Here is a 15,203-nt window from a genome sequence, read left to right as displayed (position 1 = left end):
AAAACTTGTTTTATGCTTTCACTAGTCATTCTTTTTTATTTCATAGTGTTAGTTTTTCTTTAATTCAAGTCTTCTAATATTGCTTTTCAATCATTTAAAATTTCCCATGTAGTCTACTCTCGGTTACACTTCTCCATGATTTACAATTATGTATTCATAATTTATTCATAATTAATTCATAATATCATATTTATTCATAATTATCATCTCATGATTTTGAACTTTATCTTATTTCAAATGTTTACGCCACTCGAACAATTGATTACTTTAATTGTTCCTTTGGAATACGCATAGGAGCATTTGTTCTGTTCAGAATATATTAAAGATTTCGTGAGATTTTCGCGAGTAAAACTTACCAGCATGGTCACAAAGAAAGAATACTTTTGAGCTGGAATCATAAAATATTATTTTTTAGAAGTTTTAGTTTCTTTTGCAACCAATAATCGGCGTACTAATATAATAAACGAAGTGTTATATGTAAACTCAATATTTTCGAAGGATAATATAGAGACACGTGTAAAGATACAAGCTGCTGAAGTTTCTGACTTGGATAAAATATGACTAAATTTTCGAGAAATACAGATTATTTCACGTTATGTCAATTCAGATACCACCACACACCGGAAAAGGGATAATTGACTTTTTAATAATAATCATATGTTTACTAATATATGTATGTATCCTAAGCATACTAAGGGTATCTTGGACATTCTGAACAAAATCCACACTAGGCGTCTTTTAACATTCAAAGCACGAACGTTAAACAGGCACTTAGGCATCTTTTAACATCTACGAAGTAGACATCTTCTACTACTAACAGAGCAAACATCAAGCGAACACACAAAGATACATTCTATATTTACAGGAACACGGTTATTATAAACATATATAGTTATGTATAAAATATTATGTAATAAATCTTTCGCATCTAAATGACAGATACGGACTTTTGAAGGATTAATGAAACATCAAAATACGTTTGAATTCTTAATTTTTTTCTCATAAAGGGATATGTCACTTTCAATACTGTATTGAATAATATAAACATAAATTAACAAAATTATCGATTTATAGAATTGATAAATAGATATATCACCGATATTTATCACTTGTATTGCTTGTCACTACAAATCAATTACAGACGTGGAGTATACGTATGCGTTTACTCGATGAATTTTTAATTTCGATTTTTTCAAAACCGAAGCTTCTGTGGACAGACGTTACATTTATTTTTTCGATTTATTTTTACATGCAAAATCATTCTTTGAAGTATCACTTTCCAAAGACGATAGGATAATGCTTACGCTTAAACATAAACATAAAATTTATGATTGTATAATAATTAAGTCATTTATTGAAAACCACAACAAAGATCTATCTATGTTAGATGAGTGACATAAAGTAGTGATAACAATTTATCGTAACTATATAAACATGGAAATATTTTTTTATTTACTGTTAATTTGTTAGTAAAATCAAAATCACATTCAGTTCTCACGTTTGTAAGCAATTATATAAAATAAATACTTGATACGCTACATTCAACGTTAATCTTAGCAACGCTGGTATCCAATCTTGTAATTCTTGCTTTTTATCACCGTCACATTGATTTTCATTTAGCTTAGCTTTAAGCTTTTTCTGTTTATGATGCTGTCGAGATTATAAAATAACTACATATTTCCTTCATGATGTAGATGGGCACATATTGGTAACGGTGCGAGGTTGCGTCCCGTCACGAGAAATCGATGGATACTGCCAATTAGAGGAATATTTTCAGGGATCCACAATTGCGTGTTCTTTCTGCGAAGGCTACGCTTGTAACAATCAAAATTCTACTCGTGTATTCCTGCTACACAATTTAGCATTTCTTTTAGTTTCTATCGCTATAATATTGTATTTATAATAATATTTACTTTGCGTCTTATTTAATTCTTAATTATTCCATTCCAGAAATATTAAATTGCAACATACGATACGATCGATTTCACAAACACGAAAAATGTTTCAGTGTAGTTTTTTAGTGTAGTTAAATGTGTAGTTAAATATGTTAGTAGCCTGTAATCAATGTTAATATTTTTATGATTTTAAAATAAATGTAAATAATAATTCCTCGCCGATATTTAATTTTACAAATAATCTGTCATTTAGTATTCTGATGGTGATGTAATTAAAAGAAATTTAATATGCGCGATGACCGTTCCGTTTTATATTTTGCATACTGGATTTTTTTCCGTTATTAATCAGAAGTCCAATAAAAACGCCGAAGTTGCGGAACCGATTTGTATTCTCGTTAGTAATACACATTACATTAACGAAGTGATATTAAAAATTTGTCAACAAAAAGATTTAATTCTGTATGAAAATTTGTACGTCTTAATCTATGAGAAGATAGAGATTCAAAAACGATAAAAATTATCGAGTTAAAATGAAATTTAATCATTGATCATTCTGGAATATTTCAAGTTTTGGAAATAAAGATTTTGTGTAACAAAAAAACGTGAAATGTAAAATTAAAGGTATGAAATTGTTTTGTACACTCGATGTATCACTTTTAGATTTGAAGCTATCCGGATACGACATGATCGGTGTTTTATCAGTTGCTTTATTTTAAAATGACAGGAATTGCGTCGATACGGATCATAGATAAGAATCAAATTTGTGTGCTTTTTCTGTATAAATTTGGAATTGGTTATATCACAGTGGAAGCTATTCACCATATTGACATAGGTTTGAAAAAAGATGTAATAAATGAACATACCTAAGATGAGGAGATTCAAATGTCGATGACCAAACCAAACAAGTTTCGGATTAAGTTCAATTAAAGATTTTAATTGAATATCGTATGCGTAAGTTCACCAAATGTTGTATACAAATTAGATTTATACAACACATTTGTGTCATCTATCAGCCACAGAGAAAATCAAAAGTTAGCCTAATGATTTTATTATGTTTAGAAGCAATAATATTTAGAAATATATAAACTATATTTTTCTCTTGTACAAAATAAAAAATTTAAGCATTTATACACAAAAAGGCATAGCTTATCAATTTCGTTCACTTTGATATATACCAAATATATAATGAATTTAAATTTTTTAGTAAAAATGCTTAAATTATTTTATGGGACGATAAGACCCTATAGAATTTTATATTTATATTTAATTAATTATTTAATTATAATATTAATATTTAATTGAGAGGATTTGTAAATTTAAAAAACTTTATTTTTAAAATAAACTTTGATTTTAGAATATAAATTTGATCTTGTATTATAAATTAAAAGAATAAATTACCTTAGGAATAACAACGTAATATCTTTATAAGATCATATTAATAAAGATGTTTGCGACCTCGATGTTGAATTAAGATAAATTTTAGATGGTGAAATCTAATAATTAAGTCTGTTCGACTTTTAAAATCTTACATGATTTGAGTTCAAATCGACGTAAGTCAGATTGGTTTCTATCTATAAAAATAAATAAATTATTTGTACGAAAGGACTATAATTTATGACTAAATCATAATTTTATTAATAAATATATAGTAAATTATATTAGCATATTAGGGCATTAAATTTAGAATTTAATTAAATTATATTTGATTATAATATATAATAATTAAAGAATTAATTTTGTTATGTATTTTTTATTTTATTAATTTTAATTAGAGTAGCTATTTTAACTTTATTTGAACGAAAAATATTAAGATATATACAATTACGAAAAGGTCCTAATAAATTAGGCTTTAAAGGATTATTACAACCTATTAGAGATGCTTTAAAATTATTGATAAAAGAATTTTTTTTTTTAAATTTTAAAAATATTTATTTATGTAGACCAATAATTATATTTTTTTTAACAGTAATATTATGATTTATTTATCCTTGAATTTATTCATTTTATTATATTGATAATAGAATTATTTATCTAATATTAATTTTAAAATTAATAGTTTATCCTATTTTACTAATTGGATGAGTATCATTTTGTAATTATTCAATTTTAGGTTCATTACGAACAGTTTCTCAAATAGTTTCTTTTGAAGTTTTATTGTTTTTAATATTTTTTATATTAATAATAATAATTGAAAGTTATTGTTTATATTTTTATATTATATTATTGTTATTTGTTTATATTATATTGTTTATATGTTTATATTTTTTTCTTCACCAACAAGATATAACACTTTACCAAATGTCCACAAGGACAAACTGTAAAATAACCAAAATAAAATAAAAAAAAAAAAAAAAACACGAACCAGCTGGCAGCTGAAACGTGCAACACAACAAACATCGCAAGAAGACTAAGAAGGAAATACCCAATAGACCTCATAAAAGATATAACTTAGAAAAAACGAAGCTGGCACCCCGCTGGGGGTAGCCACCCACATGCTATATTTATTTTTATTTTATCTTTTTTTCCTTCACCAATAAGATATAACACTTTACCAAATGTCCATAAGGACAAATTATAAAATAACCAAAATAAAATGAAATAAAAAAAAAATGTCCCAAATATCACGGTTTAATAAAGTAGTTTCCAAGTCGAATTATCGGCCAAGATGTTCTTGATGTGCTTCATGTTCTTTATGTTCTTCATGTTTCTTTTCCTCTCTGAGAGCCATGGTAATTACTTCTGCTTGCAAAGTAGAGAGCAAATTAAGATAAGGGGCTGTTCGAGGGTCGGTTGGCGGCTTTGGCAGTATTCCCATCAGATGGTACATAAGGTGACGTTGCAGGGGAAACTTTACAATGTATTGACCACACGGGCAATTATACTCCATAAGAACGTAATCTGGTGGTAGATTTCTCGGAACTAATCGTAAGGTGTGCAAGTCGTTAAATCCAAGTCGACATACCGCCATCGTTTCGTTATAAGGCACAATCTGGAAAAATAAAATAGACAAAAAAAAAAATTTACGAATTGTTTGAAAAATCAGTGGAAGAAACGATTGAAAGGAAATAAAATATTTACTGCTCCAAATGTGACGAAGATGTATAATGACGCTTCCAATCGTGAAGAATTTTTAAACGTTCTGCTCGATATTCGAAATGGAAATGATACCCTCGAGCTAGGTGCCGAGTTTATATAATCGTCAGTGGGTTTCATTTGTTCGTACATGTATTAGGACTTTTGGGGGGGGGCCCTAAGCGGATTAGGTAAAACCCAAGTAACTGTTTATTTGTTTGCTGTATGAAATATTGTTTAAGGGACATACGAATTGTCGGAAATTACGAAGAGATGGAGGAAAGTGCGATTCTAATTTATTATTAGTCATCGAGAAGGAAGCGAATACATTGCTTTTTTTTAATTTACGCTTTTTAATATATAATAATTTATGTGTTACTTCTATATGGATTACATGGTTATTATCACTGTGTTATTGGAGCAATAATCGTCAAGGGCGGTAGTTTATGTTTTGTCTATTCATTCGTGGGAGTCTGCTAATATTATAATTATGAATTATTCGAAGTAGATATATCGCTTAAATATATTCGAACGAATAATATACTTATATAGAATTGTATACTGAAACATTGAACGATACATCTACCATTGCTTTATTATTTCTTATGCATTAAATACACAGTGGTCGTATTACGTATATAGTAAGTACAGTAGAGAAGTATTTGATCGATATAGTTGTCGCTTGAACTATTCCGAAGATTGCATTGTAAATATCGTTTAGCTTTGAATATATTTTCTTATTAAGGGACAGCTTTTTGTCGTTGGTATTTGGCGGAGGATAACGATTAGTCAATAATTAATCGTGAACTCCTTTTAGACAGATTCAGGGAGAGGACAAGAGGTAGCTATATAATTCAAAAGCATTAATAGTTCCCGTTTTCCGTCTGCTTGAAAGAATGATTCATTGTCAGTAGATATAAAGAGCATATTATTCAATTTTTATTACGAACGTATATTAATACAAGTTTGGCTTATAGAACTAAGTTGTAGAAAATAACGGCAGTAATTGTTTAATGCGAGTTTCGAAAATTAAATTTCAATTTCGATGTTCTTGGATTTATTAATTATTTAGATTTCTAACAATTAATTTTAATATGAAATAAACTAGATATTGATCCTCTTATATTGCGTAAAATATTTTTATTCCTTCTTATTTCAACCGTGTTATTATTTTCAACATATTATTTCAATTTTCAGCGTGTATTGTTGAATAAGCTGTTGGACAAATAATCGAAGTTATCTTAATTATTCTCGTATAATTAATATTATCAAATCGGCTCATTCAGTTTCCTTTATAACGTTTTATATCGTTCCAAAACGGGTAACTCAAGCTCTTAGAATTTCACAAAGCTATCCCTTATTAAACGTACGACAGTTCGCCATTCAGCTTTCGCATTTTATCGCTAATTATCATGAATATACAGACTGAATATCGTCTCTACAATTACATACTGTCGACTATCACATTAAATAACGAGAGCTTTAGAAAAATTGAATTTGATCGCGTATCTATCGTCGTCTTAAGCATACAAGTCGATTAAATTAAGCAGAAAAAGGAACGCTTTGTCGATTATCGTTATTATGCTCGTTAATTTTACAGGAACAGCATGTTGAGGTCGATGTTGAATAATTTCTGACGAAATGCAACAAAGTTCCCGGATATTATTGATGTAGAGAAACTCTCGTCGCCATTTGTTACGTCTATTACATATATTTACATGGTTAAAATCGCCAATACGTTCGAAATACGTTTATTTGCATTTGTACTCTTCGGTACGCTCTGTTCACGTTTCACAATGCACGCGGCAGCACCAGAGAAATTTGCATTTGCATTGCCACGTTCTCGTGAATTGATGTGTATTGTAGCCGTGACCACAGCACATTAGATCGCATCCGTCCGTACCTGAAACATTAATCGCTTTTACGATCATCTAAATTTAAGATATTGCATCACTACGAAGCTTCTCGTTAAATAGCCTGCGATAAAAAGATAGAACGTCGAATATCACATATGACATATTACGGTACGTCACCTTTGCTAGTATGATCGCAATATCTGCCTTGGATTCCTAGACTACCTTGCGCTAAATCTGGTTCACAGTAATCAGGCGAGGGTTGTAAAAATATATGGTCGCTTCTCTTTGGAAACTTTTTTGTCTCACACTCGAACCCCCGCACAACTTTGTCCTCTTCAATACCAAATGTAGCCTCCTTGGTTTCGTCGTTTTCTTTGCGGGTTTTTGGTCGTGTCGAGTCTTTCCAACGTCGTTTGGTTTCCCCTGAGTTTTCGCGTCGTTCCCCAAGATCGGCACTATTTCAGTCAACGTTGAATGCAACGTATCTATACTTTACGAGAACAGCAAGAAACGATAAAATTATTACTCGTAAAAATAGTTTACCAATTATTATGTCAATTTGCATCTCTATAAATAAAAATTCACAAATATTTCCAGTCTTATTATTTTTCAAACATAATTTCTGATTTTAAACAATTTCGCCGTAAGAATATGTTACAGATACTAACCGAACGTATGTATAAGAAGATTCAATTTGTATCTGTAAGAGTCGTTGTGCCATTTAATTTCCGATATCGATATCAAATATTAAAAAACGTAAATTATCATTGAAAGCGTAACATTATTTCCATAGCCGCTAATAAGTTACTAACTACGTAAAAGAATGTTAACCTATCCTTAACGAATCGCTTTCTATATTCGCGCAGAAAATTTGTATTTTTGCACTTGCATTATACGCACTAACCGCGTATTAATTCTATATATTCACGCAACATAGTGGAAAATAGGCTTATTATATGTAGCGATGTAATCGGTTGGCGTTGCAATCGTCTATAGAATATGATCATACGTTACGCCCTGGCAACGTCGACCCACTTTTACAGAAATTACCTGCATCGTAGGGGGTGGTGGTTGGGTAATCGCTATCACGGGCCTGGCACTGTAATACTTTTTCATAAGTGCATCGCCGATCTGACGAAAACTGGGCAAGGTTCGCCAGCAGGTAATCACGGTCCAAGAACCGGACACGCCGTGACATTTGCACTCTGTTTGCAGCAGAGCTTTAACTATCTGCAGTGAAACAATACTCACGCAATTCAGTATTTCATCCATGCCATTTATAGCAATATAATTTCAAATTTCTATCTTTCGTACTACGTTAACGATCGATTATACATCGAATGCGATCGACGCGTACTCTTTAAGTTACGTTCCTACGAGATCGCAAAATAATTATGCTATCGTTCGCTATTTTAAAGCTTGGCTAACTATTTTTCACGAGCATACGATTTTGGCATTCGTATCGTAAAGAAATATCCATTCTTCGAAGTCGACAATCGGGAAAATGCGAGAACGTACTGTGATTCGTTCTGTGATAAGTTGTTTGTTACATTTATCATTTTCATATCGTAATTCTATCATTCATGTGCTGCATCTGTCGTAGGAGATCTGCATCGATCGTAGTCTGTGGCAGCTGCAGTTCCAACGATATCCTACGAAAGGGTTGAAACGCTCCATCTTTATAATATAAACTGCTATATTCAATTATTACATTCTGAATCGTTACCGACGAACTACGATTTTGCAAAAACTGCGAAACTCCTCTCTTACGATTGGAACACGTTCGCACCAGGTTCGAACTGTTCGATGCATACGTGCCTCCGTCTCTTCGCTCATTGTGTGTCCGACGATCGACGCATATGCTCAGAAAACTGGTTTACATTTCGAACCATTGGGATACGGTGAGGGGTGGGTTCAGGGATGGGTTGAAAAAAGTTGTCTGGAAGATAAAATATGCGTTGCGGCGAGGCGATCGACGTTAAGAATAAATCGTTAGTAGGCGCGCGTCTGTACACGCGTGCACAAATCGTACGTGCACGCGCAAGGCAACCACGCGATATTTTTTTTTTTAATTTTATTTTGGTTATTTTACAATTTGTCCTTGCGGACATTTGGTAAAGTGTTATATCTTGTTGGTGAAGAATAAAAAAAAAATATAAATAAAAAAATAATATAGCATGTGGGCGGCTACCCCCAGCGGGGTGCCAGCTTCGTTTTTTTTTTCTATGTTATATCATTTATGAGGTCTGTTGGGTGTTTCCTTTTTAGTCTTCTTGCGATATTTGTTGTGTTGCACGTTTCAGCTGCCAGCTGGTTCGGGTGACTTTCTATTCTTGTTCTGTATCTTGTTGCGAATCTGGTAATCTCCTCCTTGACCGTTGGTATTCCGAGGTCTTTTCTTATGTCCTCGTTTCTAACGTACCATGGGGCGTTTACCATTGTTCTAAGGATTTTGGCTTGGATTGTTTCTATTTTGTTTATATGGGTCTTTGCTGCTGTTCCCCATAGTGGAATTCCGTATGTCCAGATTGGCTTTATGATTATTTTGTATATTTTCAGTTTGTTTTCTGTGCTTAGTTTGGATTTTCGGTTTGTTAGCCAGTGCATTTGTCTCCTTGCTGTCTGTATCTTGTCTATTATCGATTTGATGTGGTGTTTCCATGTGAAGTGTGTATCTATGTGAAGTCCAAGGTATTTGACTTGCCTTGTTTGTGTTATTTGCGTGCCGTTCAGGAAGATGTTTGGTGTTATCTGTTTTCTCAATGTGAGTGTGATGTGGTTGCATTTGTTAGGGTTAGCTTTGATTTGTTTGTCCTGTAGCCACTTTTCTATTTTTGTGATGTGTTCTTGTAGTATTGTGGCTGCTGTTACAGGGTTAGTGTGCCTGACTAGCACGGCTGTGTCGTCCGCGAATGTCAGTATTTTGCTATTGGTAGTTGTTGGAATGTTGGCCGTGTATAATGTGTATAGTATGGGTCCTAGGACGCTTCCTTGTGGAACACCTGCTTTGATGTCTTTTGCTTCGGAGTGTGCGTCCTTGATTTTTACTGTGAAGGTTCTGTTGCTTATGTATGATTTTATTATTTGGTATATTTTTTCCGGGAATTGTTTCTTGATTGTTTGTATTAGGCTTTCGTGGTTTATTTTGTCGAAAGCTTTCTCTATGTCCATGAATAGGGCTGTGCAATATTGTTTGTTTTCTATTGTGTGTATTATTTCGTTGACAAGCCTGTGCATTTGTTCTATGGTGGAGTGTTTATTTCTGAATCCAAATTGATGGTCTGGTATTAGTTTTTCCTTCTCTATTATTGGTTTTAGTCGGGCGTATATTACTTTTTCTAGTATTTTGGAGAGCACTGGGAGTAGTGATATTGGTCTGTAGGATGTTGCTTCATGTGGGTCTTTGCCTGGTTTGGGTAACATTATGATTTGTGCCTGTTTCCATAATGTAGGATAATATTGTATTCTTAGTATTGCATTGAATATTATTGTGACTAGCCGTATCACTTTTTGAGGGAGGTTTTTCAATATTTTGCCATTGATTAGATCGATTCCTGGTGCTTTGTTGTTTTTTGTTTTTTCTATTATGTTTCTTATTTCTTGTGCTGTTGTTTTGGGTATGGTGTATTGCTTGTCGATTGCAGTGCTAGTGGCTATCGCGTCGTCGTCCGTATGGCTATTGTGGTTGCTGTTATTGATGTTGTGTGGTGTAAATGTGTTGCATAGGTGGATGGAAAATTCTTCGGCTTGCTCTTCGTTGCTTCTTGCCCATGTGTTGTCTGCTTTTCTGATTGCTGGGGCTGGTTTTATCGCCTTCTTTATTTTTTTTTGTGGCTTTCCATAGTGAGTAGTTGTAGTTCTCGTGTGCAGATAGTGACTCTATGAACTTTGTGAATTCGTTGTTGTTGTGCTCTTTTATTTCGTTTTTTATTTCCTTTGCGAGTTTGTTTAGGTGTTTTTTGTTTTCTTTTGTTCTATGTTTTTGCCATTTTGCTTTCGCTTTTCTTTTATCTCTAATTTTTTCGAGGATGTCTGATGGGATTTGTTTTGTTTGTCTAGTGGTAGTTGCTGGTTTTGTGGTTGCCTGTGCTGCCTCTTGTATAGTTTTTGTAAGTGTTGTTACAGCTTGTTCGATGTGTTGGGGCGTTTTCAGTGGGATGTTGCAGTTGATTTTGCTTTCAATTATTTCTTTGAAGGTTTGCCAATTAGTGGATTTGTTGCATAGCGTCTCTGAGTTGTTGTAGAGTATTGGCTTGTTTCTGTATGTTATTATTATGGGTGTATGGTCGGAGCTAAGCTCGAGGCTGGATGCTATATTTATTTTATTTCCATTTAATCCCTTTGTGACTGCAAAGTCGAGTAGGTCAGGGATTTTGCTCAGGTCTGTCGGCCAGTATGTCGGTCTTCCTGTGGATAATATATTGAGATTGTTTTTCCAGGGTTCTGCCTCGAGGTGTAGTGATTCTTGATCCCCATGTTGTGTGCTTTGAGTTGTAGTCTCCTGCTGCGATAAACTTGTCGCCTAGTTGTTGGAAGTATTCTTCCCACATTTGTGCTGTAATTTTGTGTCGCGGTGGTGCATATACTGCTGACAGCTGTAGACGGTTGCTGCTAGTTTGTACGGTAACGGTAGTTGCTTGTATGTGTTCTTTACTAACTTGGCTGTGTAGGTGGTGTTTAATGTTGTTTCTTATTATCACTGCGGTTCCTCCGTGTGCTTTTCCTGAGGGGTGCTTGGTATCGTATATGGTATAGTGCGGTATTTTTGTGTAGCTTTTTGTTGTGAAATGCGTTTCTGATACGAGTAGTATGTCTATGTTGTTGTGGTATAGGAATGCTTTGGTTTCAATGGCCCTTTGTTGTAGGCCGTTAGAGTTCCAGGCAGCTATTCTTAGTATGTCCGTTTTTACTTTTTGCTTAGCATGGTTGTTATCAGTTGTATCATAGCTGTGATTTGTAATGATTTGAATGTTTCGTTTAGTTCGCTTATCGTTCTTGTTAACATGTCAATGCTTTTGATGGATTGTTTTAATAGTTCTTTTATTTCTGTAGCGTCGTTGGTGTTATTGTTGTGGTTTTGGTTGGCTACTGGTGTTACTTCCTTGGTTGCTTGCGCGTAGCTTCGACTGCCAGTGGTGTTGATATTGTTGTGGTTGTTGTTCATTACGTACTGTACTTTTATTGGTGTCTCAGCTTCTGCCCTGTCTTGCTGTGTGTGGTGGTAGTTATATGTCCTGCTTCTAAGCGGCGGAAACAATTTACGTTGGAGTATTTTTCTGGCTGGGCAGCCTTTGTAGCTGGCTGGGTGGTTTCCGTTGCAGTTGTAGCACTTTACCTCGTTTATTTTTCCCGTATATGGGCAGTAAGTTGTCAGGTGCTTTTCTGCGCATTTGACGCACACCGGGTTTCTGTTGCAGTAATTTTTTGTGTGCCCATATTGTTGGCACCGCATGCATTGAGGTATGTCTTTTTTTTTGTCTGGGTGGTTCAACTGTGATTATTGTGTTTAAGATTTGTTTAATGTCATAGATTTCCTTGTTGTTTTTGTTCGGTTCTAGTTCTATTAGGAACAGCGGTAGTGGTTGTTTGGTATTAAATCTTGTTATGTTATTTATTACCCTTACCTGGTGTCCGATTTTGGCTAGTTCGTCACATATGTTGCTTGTGTTTGTCTTTGGGTGTAGTCCTCTGATAACTGCTTTATAGCTTTTGTCAGTTTTGAGTTGGTAGGTATGGTACCCGGCGTTTTTTTCTTTTAGCACTTTTACCACTTTTCTGTAGGTTTCTGGGGCGTTGGTTAGCACTTTTACCTGGTACAGTTTTAATTGTTTTATTGAGTAGTTTTCTTTGCCTGCCGTATTGTTTAGCAGTTCGAGGAGGGGGTCTATTACTTGCGCATCGATGTATATTGGTGGTGGTTTGGCGTTGTGTTTTGGTTTTTCAGTTGTTTCTGGTTCCTTCTCTTGTGGTAGTATGCTGAAGGGGTTTTGTAGTGGGATTTCTTGGAGCCACTGTTTACTTTCTGTTTCTGCAGCCCTCCTAGTATTTGCGTTTGTTGTAATTTTTCTTCTTTTGCTGGGAGTTACGACCTTCCAGCTTCCGTCTTGTTGTGTCATTTCGTTGTTGTTGGCGTTTGTATTGTCACGTAATTTTTAAGTAATTACACGACTGTTGATTTTTTTAGTATAGTCTTTATTCTTTAGACTCAGAGTTTTATTACAAAGGTCAATATTGTGACTGAATTGGAATTAGAAATAGAACCGGATTGAAATTAGAAATAGAACTGTCTAAACGGACTCGTACCATCAAAGAAGAAAGCTCGGTGTGGGTGTTCCCTTTGGAACTCAGAACGCGGATTCGTTGTCCACACTTTTTGGTGGAAAAGTGAGGGTAACGATCCGCGATGCCCATTGGTAAATGAATTAGATAGTAAAGACAAGGAGAGCTAGATATGGCTCGTGGGCATCCTTGTTCGTGGAAAAACTCTTATCTTGCCAGACACCCGCTTTCTCCGTATTAGGTAAGAGTCGAGTGCAACAAACATAAACCGAAAATATTTACGTGAAGGAAACTGAAACTGAACAGATTCGGTTTATGTTTGTCTTCCTAGGCCTGTTGCGAGTTAATAGAACAATAGATAAGTCTTGGCGTCCGGACTACGTGGAATTTTACAAGGACCGTCACATCTGGCGTACCACATGGCAAAAGGAAAGTTGGTACGTGACAGTATCGTCGCTCATTCGAGCGATTTCCATTTCGGTTTCTGTAGATTCTTGGATTTCCATATTTTTGTGTACGGCATATGTTTCGCCGTTGCTTGATATCCTGAGCGGTGGCACTCGTTGCATTTTTTGTTTTCCCTGTTTTTCGCACTTTCGGGAACACTTTCTCTCCACGTCCTGTTTCGAGGGAGAGACCTCTCCGGGCACCCGACACGTCTGCACTCTTCGGCAGTCAAAAGGGAACTGATGTACCGACACTTGACAATAAGACATTCCAACGGGCCCGCGGCTCGCCACACACAGACCCCATTCTTTGGGCAAGATGATCGGCAGATGCCGATGCATCGTTTACAGTTCAGATGGCCTAAGGAACCGCTACAAATCTTAGGACTTAGTTAACTAAAGTCCTCCAGATTGACAAACAGTCTTTATTCTATCAGCCCGTAAATCTGTCACCTATTGCGGGAAGATATGGGAAATCTGATTTGGTCACGTACGACGCTGCCTGTTAGGAACTCTCTCTCAAGGGCGGCTAGCATACGTTTCTAACCGTCAACATAGAAATTGACCAATTAACAGCAACGTCTATTTCCCTCACCCTCCGAGTGGAGGCTTTCTTTGACGAATCCGATGATCTCGTGCCCTTAGGCACATCCCATAATAGTTTTCCTCTGCAGCGTCGTCGTGACGGAAAGTCATTCCCTTTCTGGCAGTCTCATTAGCTATACGCCTAGTGTGCTAGTACGATCGGTGAATAATCTACATCTTAACAAAGAGCCAATCAAACGATCCTTGTATCACGAGAAGTAAGTCGAGTCCGACTTAGACTTGGAAGCAAAGTATATTCGTTATCCCGTGGAACGTGCATCCGCTATATCGTACCTAGGGTCATTGCCATTAGCGTCTAGTTACCGCGTCCTCTTGTCAATCTTGTATCAACCATATTTGTGTAATGAACATCTGTGCGACAACAATGAACAACACCGGTGAAGATTCATTAAACGCCCCTAACGCCAAACCGACAGGTATATCCTTCTAACGTATAACGTTATATAGTATTACGTTATAACGTATAACGTTATATGCTATTACGTTATGACGTATAACGTCATATACTATTACGTTATGACGTATAACTTTATATACTATTACGTAATAATGTATAACGTTATATAGTATATCCTTATAACGTATAACGTTATAAAGTATATCCTTATATCGTATAACGTTATATACTATTTCGCAATAATGTATAACGCTATATAGTATGTCGGAGATAAAAGGACACCGCCCCCCCCCCGTTGGAATTATTTGGAAAAGCCTCAATACTGTAGCATTTACGAAATAACCCAGACACAGTCATTCGAACCTTGAGACAATGAGTTTAGGCTCGAGGCGACAACCGGTCGCCGAGCGTAGCCACGGTCACGGGATGAACGTTCCACCTAACAGAGATATAAAGTTACATAGCTTTCCTTTAAAGAATTGGCAGTACCGACACCTTTTTTTTTTTTTTTTTATTTTGGTTATTTTACAATTTGTCCTTGCGGACATTTGGTAAAGTGTTATATCTTGTTGGTGAAGAATAAAAAAAAAATATAAATAAAAAAATAATATAGCATGTGGGCTGCTACCCCCAGCGGGGTGCCAGCTTCGTT

The 15,203-nt window shown here is 35.0% G+C and overlaps 1 protein-coding gene across 1 annotated transcript; it reads right to left on the bottom strand.

The window, feature by feature from the left end:
• Nucleotides 1-6,210: 6,210 nt before the first annotated feature.
• On the bottom strand, nt 6,211-8,095 carry LOC132909070 (protein Wnt-7c-like). The gene is given in 4 exon segments (XM_060963656.1): nt 6,211-6,870; nt 7,001-7,117; nt 7,120-7,308; nt 7,855-8,095. Coding segments are annotated over 4 exon segments (699 nt in total). The 3' UTR covers nt 6,211-6,718.
• Between the last annotated feature and the right edge of the window lie 7,108 nt (nt 8,096-15,203).

This window comes from Bombus pascuorum, chromosome 7, assembly GCF_905332965.1.
Source record: "Bombus pascuorum chromosome 7, iyBomPasc1.1, whole genome shotgun sequence".
Lineage (NCBI taxonomy): Eukaryota > Metazoa > Arthropoda > Insecta > Hymenoptera > Apidae > Bombus > Bombus pascuorum.
The sequence above is the reverse complement of the archived record's forward strand: the minus strand, read 5'-3'. Positions and strand labels throughout refer to the sequence as shown.